The sequence below is a fragment of the Melopsittacus undulatus genome, chromosome 4, assembly GCF_012275295.1.
Source record: "Melopsittacus undulatus isolate bMelUnd1 chromosome 4, bMelUnd1.mat.Z, whole genome shotgun sequence".
NCBI lineage: Eukaryota > Metazoa > Chordata > Aves > Psittaciformes > Psittaculidae > Melopsittacus > Melopsittacus undulatus.
The window spans coordinates 74332787-74345783 of NC_047530.1; the positions used below are offsets into that span (position 1 = coordinate 74332787).

Sequence of the window (12997 nt, forward strand, 5' to 3'; positions counted from 1 at the left end):
CTTTACCTGAAATTTCTAGTTCTAGTAATATAAATACACAGTTGAACCCGACTTTATGAAGTAACAAAACTTTAAGATATATAAATTTATTCAGTTTCTTTTTCTTAAATTAAAAGCTTTTTTTCTTAAAATTTCCATTTGCAGCATCATTTTAGTCAGATTTTACATGGAAAATATAAAGCAGGGTTGAGTTCATGATAGCCATTTAGTAGGTAAGTATGAGGTATTAGGTTAAAACACTTATCAGCTCTTTGCCACTATTTAATTCCTTCTACTAGTCTATTTATTAAATAACATAGACCAAACAACAAAGGAGTACTAAGTATATTACATATTCTTGGTAAAATCAAGACCCAGGAGAAAAAAAAAATGTATTTAAGGGCTTTTTAATCACTTGTGTTGGGATGTAGGTGTTTGTCAAAGAAGATACCCTGGGTTTTTAAGCTACAAGCTAAAGTGAAAAAAAACCCAAACCTAACCAAAAATGAGAAAATATAAACACACAATAAAGGGCTCAAAGGGCAACCTTCCTCTTTGAACTTGCGTGAGGATCTGCTTCAAGTGCTTTAAGGATTACTTTACATGGGAGTGTGCTTGTGGTTTTGGCACTTTTGATTCATTTGGAGAAAAGCACTTCGCCATTTTTCATCTACTGCACAGCTACTCATACTAACCCTGTGATGCCACATGCACTTGAAATGAAACACTGCATCCCAGAGATGCACTTGTGCTTTTACTACTTGAAAAATGAAGCAAGTCCAATTGCTTGCAGAATTTTAAAGTGTACATAGTAGGCCTAGGTGGCATCAGAATGAAAAATGGAATATAAAATAATTTCCAAAACCAGTATTAAATTTTCCTTAATTAAATCAGAATGTATTTTCAATGTCTTACATTTCTCTCTAGTAATAAACAAGCTGTAACATATAAAAACCTTAAAAAGTTATGATAAAGTGGAGTCTTTAGAAATAGAAACTAGAATCCAAAATTCCCCCTCCCGAACCCTCTTTTTTTTGTTTTTCTTTTATATCTGTTAAGAAATTGAACTTACCAAGCAGACCTGTCCCCAGTAGAGGGTTAAGTAGCTGTGGCACCACAGAGTTATTGTTGAGTTTAGCTGGACCAGATGTATTCCCAGCATTATTAGATATGTTCAGCAATGTTTCTGCCATTGACACCACTGCTGTCCCACCACCCAGGGTTGAGACAGACAGTGCTGCCACTGCTGATGATGTAGTGGTTGTGGTAGTGGTTGCCTGGGAGGAGGTGGCTATGGAAACCTCTGGATGATTAGCAGTGTTGCCCGATGCAGAGTTCAGGACACCTCCCACCAGCTGGGGATTCAAGGCCATTAACGCTGAGGCCCCAGAGACAGCTGGGAGGAGCAGGGGGTTAGAAGTACTGTCAGTGCCTGAAAAGCCTGGTATGGGGTTGCCCAAGGGGTTGGTTAAAAGGGTCTCCACCCTGTTGCTTTCTGACTGATTGCTTGGCAAATGGTCAGGTGGGGCTGTCATCTGTGTTACTGAGGGCAAAGGGTTATTTTGCTGTTGCAACAAATCTGAGATGGTCAAATTGAAAGATGGTAGGGGAAGCATGGCAGCTGCTTGGGCTTGGTTCTGAAGGAGGGTTGCTAGAAGCTGAAAATGAACAGGTTGTAATACCTGCCCATCCACATCACTGGAGAGAAAAGCTAAAGCAGCATTTACATTCGGGTTGAGAAAACCTAAAGGGTTGAGGTTGACCTCAGACTTGCCTTCTCCTGCTGAAGGCTGTAGTATATTTAATAGATTCTGGTTTAGGAGATGTTGCTGATTCACTGGCAAAGAGATAGGCAGAGAATTGAGGAGGTTTTGATTCAAAGAATGTGGAAGATTGTTGTTTGAAGAGCTGTTCTGCGGAAAATGAAGTGAGTGTTCGTGGCCAGCAAAAGGGAAATCACTCCCAATGGGCAGCTGGCTCTGAAGTGGGTTTCCAGCTGCAGTAGTGACTATAACACCATCTTGAAGCACAGATGTTGTCTTTGTGATGGCAGGTTGGCTGGTGCCAGCTATGGCTATTGATGATGACGGTCCTGAAACCCCTGTAATGCAAAAGAACAGAACCATTAATAGTACACTGCTTGTTGGGAGACAATCCTCAAGGTTTTAAAGTAACTAGATTAATCCAGAAATTAACATCTGATAAAAATGCACAGGAAAGAAATTTTTTTCAGCATCCAGACTTTAGTACTTTCATAATATGAATGAGTCTGCCATCAGCTACTTCAGATACACATCTCACTGGAAACTATTCAACCACACACTTGTATTTCCCTTAAATTCCTTCGACTATGATAAAACAGGATTTCATTCTTCACATATTGATTAGCATAAACTTAAAAGCAACCATAACTTACTATACTAGCCATGGCCTAGTATGAAATGAACTACTAGGAAAAAGGCTCAATGGGAGACAGGAATGATGCTGTGTGAAAGACTGTGAGTACATGATTCCTTGCCCATGGCAAGGGGGGGGGTGGGGGTGGGGGACCCAGATGATCTTTAAGGACCCCTCCAAACCAAACCATTCTACTATTCTATGATCTAAATAGCTCTATTCCATTAATGGGGTTTAGAAGTACTACTATTTAAAACTATTTTGGACTCCTGAAGAAAAAAAAACCAATGATGCTGATTACATATCATAATGATGCCCATGATACAATGTCAAGAGAAAATTATATTATGGTCAACACATTCAACACTCCCCAGCCCCCAACAATTTATAAAGAAGAAAATGTAAATTGGGATGGTCTTGTCATATCCATCACTTGGCATGAAAAGAAAGACCAGCTGGATAAATTTATTATGAGAGGGTTACACAGAAAGAGTGGGAGAATAATAAAAGTTGATTTGGGTACCTTTAAAATGTAAAATAAATTATTCTGTGTCTTTTACTTAAGGCAAGAATCTTGAATTGATAGTGGTAGTACATAAAAAACATGCGAGATGACACGAGGAGAATTAAAGCAAGGGCAACTGCCTTGAATTACATCTATTTATTGAAATATATTAGTGAACATTTGAATATTAAAATTATATACTGCATATATAAAAAACTGTATAATTATAAATGTATTTAACTATGGTTTGAACACAATAATTTTCCATTCTCAACTGCCCTGCAAATATAGCTCATAGGACAGAGATGGTATGGTACTGATTATCAGAAAGTATTAGTTACCATTTTTCTAAACAAATACTATTTGAAAAGTGATGTATAACTACACTGTTAATTGTCAAGAACAGAATCAAATCTCTACAGCATTTATAATTTAAAATACCAATTTTCAAGTACTTTTAATGTTATGACAACTCAAAAATGTACATAGAAGGTACATAGTTAAAAATACATAGGGCTTCTTAAATGATGCTGGTTAAGAATTGCTCACTGAACCATAATGCTGTCACTGCACTTTGAGACACACTTAAGGTTAGTCTCTCTAGTTGTCACCTAGTTTAAGACAGACTAGGTAGTACCTCAGTATCTTCAGCTGGCTATTCCTCCCACTTGTAAATGGCCTTCCACACAAAATCTTACTGTCATATAGCCAAAAATAGGCTACCATCAGCTTAGCAGGAGAAGTCTGATACATTGGACTTTCTAAGCCATGAGTTCATTCCAGGCAATTTTTTTTTAAACTCTTTACCCCTGCAATAGGGGAAAGACAGATATACATGCTATTTCCTTGGTGGCTAGGAAAGGCTTTCCTCACTAGTAGAAATCACAATGTGTTAAGCAGCACATGGATAGACTTTTAATTCAGGGACGAGGAAACTGTTCTACATACAGTGCTCTCATGAATATAAAACAAAATTTTGGTATTTTCCAGTGGACCTAATCTCTAATTTATTTATAATCCTATTTTCCATTCCACTCAGGTAAATGACTACATGGAAGAGTACGTGGTGTGAAGCAAATCTCAAACTTGTAAGATTGTTGCTAGGTTTTTGTCAAACACTGCTCTGTTTTCTAACCTCTGTCAAACACCACTTCTGGAGATCGAACCTGAGAGGTCCAGAGTGCATTCACAACTTGCTCTTTCCCCAGATTAATGAGGCCATTAACTCCTACTGAAGGAGGAAAAAAATAAAAAAGTTGATGGATTCTGAGCACAAGGAAGAAAATGTGTCCTTATTGGAATCCAGACTTGAGAAGTTTGGGAGTTGAAGAGCTGATGAGCAGCCAGACTTTGGCAGAAAAACAAAACACAAATACCCCCGAGCTTTGGTAAAACCTGCCTGACAGAAAGACACAGTAGGAACTGGTGTAAAGAGACCTGAATTGGACAGAAGCTAATACGATATTCACAATTGCAGTCTGGGACAAACCTATCTCCAGCAACAGACTGAATTGCCAGAATATGATTTTTGGATCTCTTCCAAAATAGCATCTCCAACAAGTCAATATTGCAGATGAAGAAATGCATGCACACCCATTCTCATTAAAAAATAGTGCTGCCAGACATCTTCTGAATGCTTGGCCCCAAGCCAAAAGACAAAATCTGAATTATTTTTTCTGCTTTATAAAACATGCATAATTTTCGTAATTGTGACTGATAGTGCTTCATCAACAAAGTACATCTTCCTCTGGCAAAGCTGCTAGAGCCCTTGGAGAGCCCTCTGAACTGTCCTTCCCCAGTTTTAAAACAAAATATCCAAGATCCAGGATGAACGTGAGCAGTCACATTTTGTCTGACTCATGAAGAGACCAGATGCAATGAGATGAAAGTGATGCCCACCATCAGCAGTGTGAAGATGTGAAGAGTTCTCCGCAACAGCACGGAAAAATGTAACATGCTTCACCAAAGCAACGGTATAAGCCACACTGTGAATATGAGAAGTCCTAATAACAGGGCTGTCCTTTCAAACCATGCAGTAGAACAAAAGCATAGCAGCGGTGATCTGGAACCAACTCCAGATGTCCTTTCAGGTCTGCCTTTAATTCAAAGTGGTATCTAGACTCATACATTGCATTTACCACAATTTTCAAAAACAGCAGGATGACAGTGGAAACCAGATGGTGGATGTCAGCTGAAAAAAAAACCAAACATGCAAACAAGCTGTCTTGGCCAGTAGCGCTGTAAGGAAAATAGGACTGCAATCCTGACCGCTTGCATTTCCTTCAGGCTTGGAGACGGATGACAGCCAGAACAAAAGATGCACTACAGCACCAAAGAGTTTCAACAGTGTACTAGCTCACCCAAAACTCTCACATGAAATGGTTCATTATTATGGTATCCAGGCTCCAAGATGACAGTTTTGATGAGAATGGTGAATATGAGTTGAAAGCAAAAAGGAAATTACAAGTTTGATTCCAAGTTTCATAAAAACATGGTATTTTGAACCCTGGAAACCCAAGGCATCATACATGCTAGCTCAGTAAACAACACTTCTTAATAATCAGAAGCTCTTAAAAGTAATATGAAAAAAAGATGAAGGAGCTGGACTAAAAGCCATAAAAGCCTAAGACAAATGCCTGCTTCCAGTTCTTGCAGACAGAGATGTCTGCTGAAAGTGCCTTTGCCAGTCATTGAGAAAAATTAACTGTCTTCATAGCAGAGTGAGAAGAAGAAATAACCCAGAATGTTGAAAAACTAATTCTATTGTTCTTCTAGAGGGTCAAATAAATGTATTGGGAGTAAATAAATAAAAATCGAATAGGCTCCACAGTTTTTAAACTTGGGGGCTACAGTATTTTATTTATTTTTATTTTGTTTTCTTTTGAAAGCAGGTTTATTTCTGTGTGGATTTTACGTGTCCTTTTTTAAATTACTCCTTCACAGGTATTCTTAAGCAGATACAATGAAATCATGGATATTATAAAATCAGTCTGTGTTCAACCAGATTCAGTCTCCCTGCTCAGTTAAAATAATCAGAGTGGAAGATATTTATCATTAATATCTCAAGCATTGTCCTACCATGAAAAGACAGGAACACATATGTACACATATGCCATTGGGATGGCAGGATATAGCCCAGGTTCTTAAACAGCATTAAGATTTGAACAATATGAAGATTTGCACAGAAAGCTTCAATGTCCTCATAAAGAGAAGCTGGGTATGAGCTACTGATTTCAAACGAAACAAAGAGACAAAACCAATGTACCATTTCTGCAGTGTAAGAAGAACTGTGTCTGCATAAAACCAGGTAGGAACAACATTGACTTTGTATACTGTGGGTAATGCCCAACTTCCTTATAAACCAGACAATTTAAACCAAAGGCGAACCTTTGTAGTTTTCATAGATGCTAAATTTTATTTCTATCAAATCAAGGAACATTAATAATATATTAATGTTCCTTGATTTTCCTAAAAACGTGCAGTTGAAGTATAATAATTAGAAAATGGTAACCCAAGTAATATTTTACAATGCTTTTCTCTATAAGGAACTATCAATTATGTATTCTAGTATTTCAATAGTCTCAACAGTACCTTACTGGAATTTGCAGAATAAAAATAACTGATAAAACAGATTTATTAAGAACTTAGGAAACTAAGTGCAGGACTTGCTCATTAGCCATTAACACCTTAAGCATATTGAGAGTTGAGAATAAATAAACATTATAGATAGCCCTTTCTAAATTCTTGCTTTCCTGCATATTCAATAAAAATACAGCTAGCACTATTTTAAGTTTGGTATTTTCTTTATTGCTTTTTTAATTTAGAACATTTCAACTTTTTGAAGCCTGTGTCAGAAACTCATGTTTAACTCCCTGGTCCCTCCACCACTTCCATCCTCTTGTAGGGTGAAACTCAGTAGCTCTTGCAGAAGAAATCTGCATGATTCTTTCAAAAAGATCCAGCAAGAGTGGAGAGAGAAAAGATTATGAAGGTGTGAAAGCACAAAAGATCACTTAGGCATTGTGATTACTACTGTAACTCAAATGGTTTGTGCAACTTCTGCCACACAGGGTCACCAATCCAAGCTTGAGGTCTCTATACGCTACTGCAATACTACTATGAAATAATAATATTGACATAGAGATCCAAACACAGTTTGCATCAGTGGCAGTATTGTTAAATTAGCCATTTTAAGAGGCTTAACTTGTACAAAAGTCTGACGGAAATGATATGACCTCATACTCCGTAAAAATTTGAGACAACATGATCTTGCTTTAACTACACATTCCATTACTTAAGTTATAAAAGCAGAACTAAGAGCTACACATTTTTATAATTATATTTTCCCTTTTCATTTTGGAATGGAAAACATTTTAAGATATTTATCTGGTATCACCTTTATTATAGTGCCTTCAATTTCAAGGAAACCATAATTCAGCAGTTAATGGTGAACTACTGTCAGCTGTTCCCCTTATTAAGACTGCACACCCTCCTCATACAACAGAGAAATCACAATGGACCAATAAATAAAACATCCTTCTCAGTCCAGGAGAACCAGTTAAAAATGCGAACTCCCCCTACGTACAACACTCCATCCACACAGAATGTACTCTTCTGTGAAACAGATTTAACTGTCTCTCCATAATATCACGCTTATCACTGTAGTAGCTGAGCATATGACTATGACTACCAATGGCATAATGCTGCATGATCGTGTACGGGGTTTTTTTACTTACAACAAAACAGCTGTAATGTTGGCCCCATTCTTAATAGCATTTTTCAAACTCTTGCTTTAACAGAGTATTCTGAGGACGAAAACTGCAGAGGACTACAGCATGCAGTCTCTGCAACTTCTAAACAGTGACTTGGCCATGAATGAGTCTAAAAAATTTGCGGGGAAGGGCAAAAAGCCCAAACCAGTTTCTAGGACAACAGAAATCCTTAAAATGAGTTTTTTTCCTTTTTTTTTTTTTTAATACACCTGACTCAGTTTCAGTCTTGGCCCTTCTCCTTGCCCCCGTCTCTTCTGACTTCTGCATTTTATCATCACTGCTGTTTATAAAATTTTTTTGGGAAACTATTTTGATGTGCCTAGCTGTTAACAGAAAGCAGAAGCAGTCTTCTAGTAAAAACTGTCAAGACAACAGCATACAGATGGAGTGTTAGCACTCATTCTGTATCATTCCCCCATTCACAGTTGTGGGGGATGCATTGCAGATGAGGTAAAACACTGTACTGCAAATTTCAATACAACTAAAAATGCAATAAAAGGCATTATTTCTTTCAATAGTTTCCACTCCACCCTCTAGTAATTTCTGGAGTTGCCCACTGGCTTTGCTTAAGAAATTTTCAGAAGATGGGGAGGGCTAAATATGTACAGAAAATCACATATAATTCAGGGTTGCTCCCTCCCCCCCCCTTAATATCTTTAATAAAATAAGACATCTTTCTGTATTATTTTTTCAAGTCCTCTGCCTTTTATTAATATAAATTCCTAGATAAATGCATGGCAGTGAAAACACTAACCAGATAAGAGACTGATTAACTAAAAGACTGAGTTACGAGCAAATTCAAATTATAAGAAACAAACCAAGAAAACCCCAAGCTGTGTGTCTGAGCAAGCAGTGTGTTTGGTAAGCAGAGCTCAACTGAGCTGAACTTTTAATCTTGGTATTTATCTGAGAAGTAATGCCACTGTGATTCCCAAACTAGGCATGGCTGTGCCTGAAGGGCCACAAACAGCAGCTGAATTCAATGCATGGCTAATACACACTGATGGTATCAAGTTCAAAGACAAGGATAAAGGATATATTAGGAATGTTGAGTTCTACCTAAGTGATGTGGGAGAAGTGGTACGTGATCCCAGCATAACCCTTGACAAGCAAGTACTCAGGTAATATCACCATTTCTGATTCTGACTCACCACAACTCAATCAGAATAATTAAATTAATCCTACATTTCCTTTTTCCATTTCTGCTAAAATTAGAAAGTTACTGATTTCAGCTCCCTGTACTGAACAACTGACTTAATTAAGCAGAGAATAAGATGATTCTCAAGGTCTTGTAATTTGCTAGCATTTGCTAACAATAAAGATTAATACATAGAGGTAATTTGAAAAGCAAAATCTATTCTACTTCAAAATGTTTCCACTATTGTAAACCTCATGGTAGCAAGTATGTTTACAGTGACTGTATAAAAAGTCTATCACCGTAACAATTAAGTTTTACCTAATACAATTGTTGATGCCTCTTAAGTCAGTAATTCCTTTATGCTCAGAGAATGAGAGTGGTTTTGTGCATGAATCTTCTATCAAGAATTAACAAGAGCAAATAAATGAGAATATTTATTTCAGTGGCAGAGTAGGGAGCAGAACTGATCTACATACATGTCTCATACCTGGAAACCTTATTCTTCATTGAGAACATTTTCCCCACTCTTTACAATTCTCATTTGAAAAGGAAAATACATTTTTTTTTCCTCCCCAAAATAATAACGTAAAATAGGGTAAAATGTTGAAAAGTAGTTCCAGGTTTAAATAACAGTGGTTCCTTAGACTCTGTCTCTCCTTCCCCACTCTTTGTACATTTATATAAATGCTGAAACCCAAAAGCAATAGGAAATTTCAATTGGATTTATAATTAGAAGAGTAGCTGGTTGGCATCCTGACTAGGGGTTATTTCAATTTAATAAGGAACTTTTCTCAGACATAACAAGCCCCAGGAAGGATGCCAGCCACGTACTCTTCTGAATTTAAAGTCAAAAAGTTCTACTGACTTTGTAATTCTATGATATATAAAAGTAATTCTGGGAAGCAAATCCAGAGACTCATGTACTAGAATATGCCACTTTGTACACATTTAATGTGATATATTTCAAAACACTCCATCCTCTTTGACACACAGGAAAGACCATTTTTCAAGGAGCATGGGCCTATGTTACGTTGAGACCCACCACTACGTCCAATAGTACAATTAACCTTTTTCTTCATGTGACACTTGATGCTTCAGGTTCTTCGCATCATCAAAGTATGGACACAACCGCAATATCATTCTCTTCTAACTGAAGCAGTTACATTCACAGCTCTCCTAGAAAGTCAGGGAGAATACTATTCCAAACTACAAAGAAAAACAGATTCACAAAATCTGAAGAAATACTTTCCATCAGTATCCTTCACCTAGATTAAGGATGAACCCTTAAGTCAGACTAAAGCAATTTGCTCCTCTGTTGCTTTGTGCTACAGGCAAAAACCATGAGGAAGGCAAATATTACAAATGGCAGAGAACTGAAATCTGTTCCTGCCATGGTGCTGGAGAAGAAAAACCCCAAAGATTTCTGATTAAAAAAAAATTTCCCCAAGATGTAATCCCATTAGCAGCAAGACAGTTGCTGATTCTGCAAGAAGACAACCCCCAGCAGCTCCAGTTTGACTAGTTCTAGCCAACTGTCAGTTTGGCAGAAAAGAGTATTTCATGAGTCCTTTAGGTTATATTGGGATTAAACCCTGATAATAGGGTTACATGCCAATGTTTAACACAGACGTGCAAGTACTCTGAGCACTGAGCATGAAAGCAGCTCTGCTCACCATGCCACGTGAAGGTGAATACAGGAGAGCAGCAAGAGGGGAGCTGAGCTGATGCTAAGGTCAGAAGCTATCACCATCACTATTCAGAAGAGTCCTATCAGCACCTGGGTTGTGAAATTTCTTTAAGACTCTTTCTGTTCATTTACTCAGCATTGTCCTCTGCCAGCATATTCCAACATTGACTATTCTCTAAAAAAGAAAACTAGTTGTTTCTTTGACGGTGAATGTACCAACTTTCACCCACTTGAAGCTGCCAGCAAATGTCTGACAAGGTAAAAACAATTCAGTCTTCCATTTATATGTCAGACACTTTGAAGATTCAGTTGGACAGGGTGTTGGGACATCAAATCTAGGCCATGCTTGGCCTTGAGGTCCTATCCAACCTGGCATTCTGTGATTTTCAGATAGTGCCCAAGAATAAATAATTGTAGGAAGAGATACTATTCCTTTGCCACTTGTTTGAGAGAGCAGATTCCAGGGAATTCCCATGTGCTAGAGTATCTTATATTCAGGTTGACACCCTAGCATCTGGTCTGCTAACATGATCAAAATGTGAGAGGTGAGCCTGACTGCAGGATCTGGTGTAAAACAAGAGCACAGACCTTGCCTCCAAGGCTTACATCCCAAGGTCTTATAGACAACTACGCATGTAAATTTTTCTGCTCTCCTTCAAAATTTCTGGTATTTCCATACCTTTCATGTGCAGTGACCATAAGCCAGAATGTCACTTCCTAACTCTACTTTTCTTAACTATAGGCAGAGCCAGGAGCATCCCAAGTTCTACTGTGTATTCCTACTTTTATGTTTCCAAGTATCCACCCAGCTTTTTCTTTTATGTCTTTCTGGTTTTGCATCATCACTGATTTGACAGTTTGCATTAAGTCTATTAAATCAAAGCTTCTTTAAAACCTTCTCTGAGTCACTGTTTTCCAAGGCAAAGTTCCATTCCCAGTTATATCACACTGTACTTGGCCGTACGAAAATAAATCCTGTTTGAGTGGGATATAAGCTCCTCACTGATTTGTATTAGTCCTGTGCACTCCCCCCTGTTTAATTATATTTTACTATTTTCTGTTCTACATTTCACCAGTAAAAATTGCTGTTCTGTGTCTGTGGAATGTGACTTTGTCAAATTTGCCCTTTGTCACTACTAAACTCTTAGACTTAGTTTCTCATATTTCTGATGTTCTGATATTTGAGACAACTTATCATCTTTATTTCTATCAGCTATGGTTATTACATTAGTTCCCTTGATTTCCTTATCAGCTGCATACAGCTTTTACTCCCAAATATATTTTTTAACTCATTTTCATCTACTCCATTATTTATGCATGTTGCATTCCTAGCAGGATTTGCTTGTTGAATGTTCAACACACAGAGGTTTTCTACACTGTGAACATCAGGACTAAAAGCACATGTTAACAGCAAGAAAAACATGAATTAATTCAGACTACAATAAAATACATCACACAGTGATGCAGTCCTGTTTTACAAACAGAAGAGACAAATCCAAAGAGAGGCAAAGTGGCTTAATGAGTAAATCTTACACTGCTAAACTGGATTTTACCTTCAGTGGGTATGAAAAAACCTGAGGGCTTGATTAATGAGGAACATAGCATCAAAGGTTAACAGAAGAATTAACATTATGTATTAGAAAAAAAAAATGCATCTAGAACCCAGTATCCTGCCAGAAAATGGACTCTTGAGAGGAACAGCCCCAAACAGCAGATACAGACCTGTTCCTAGCTCTTCTGTAAGACAGCTGTTACTAAGCAGTGTTTGTAACCCAAATACAACCAAGAGACTGAAATTGTTAATAAAAATTAATTGCTCACAACCGGTTTTCAAGGGTTCAAACTCAGAAAACCGCAAAAGCCTTTACTGCATAAACAGAGTATTTTATTTTTGTATTTATTCATTTATAATTCCATTGCACTCATGCTGAAAATTACCTGCAAACTAAAGATATTATCTGTGGAAGAAGAAAACAAAAGCTAGAATAATAAAACTTGGTCCATGTGGTTAAAATATAATTAAAAGCTTAGGCAATAACCAGCTATCTAATTGTGGTGATTCTCAGTATTTTTTCTCTCAGGAACTATTTTCTGATTAGTAGCTATTCTGAATGCTGGCACAGAAACAGAAAACAGATTTAGCAATTAAAATGCTTAAAAACAAAGCAAAAAAAAAAAAAAAGCAAGCCACAAACTCAAATATGAACCCAAGAGTTTCCTGCAGACATCTTACTCAGCTCAACTGCTCTTTAAAGCATGCTTCACACGGCATGTTTGACACTGCTCAGCTCCATCCATCCAAATTAACAACTCTCCATATGAGAATAATTCATTATATACCTCTTAATAGTTTTGTCTACAGCACTGAATGTGGAGTGCTAACTAACTGCTTTTCAAAGGTTACTATTAATGCAAAATACTCAATATTTCATACTTGTTTCATGGAAAGAATGCTTCCATTCTTCTGCAAACACAACAAAATATCCGTAACTGGATTTTCACAGGCTACGGATGAGATT

At 37.3% G+C, this 12997-nt stretch overlaps 1 protein-coding gene across 9 annotated transcripts in view; it reads right to left on the reverse strand.

Annotated features, from left to right (window-relative positions):
• Nucleotides 1–12997, reverse strand: part of MBD5 (methyl-CpG binding domain protein 5) — a 154665-nt gene that overhangs the window by 20481 nt on the left and 121187 nt on the right. For 7 of the 9 annotated variants that reach the window (XM_034061414.1, XM_034061413.1, XM_034061412.1 and 4 more), the window contains one exon: nucleotides 1052–2080. In XM_034061414.1, coding sequence (XP_033917305.1) covers nucleotides 1052–2080 — 1029 coding nt within the window. The remainder of the gene's footprint in view (nucleotides 1–1051; nucleotides 2081–12997) is intronic. The other 2 variants (XM_034061417.1, XM_034061416.1) reach the window with 1 other exon arrangement.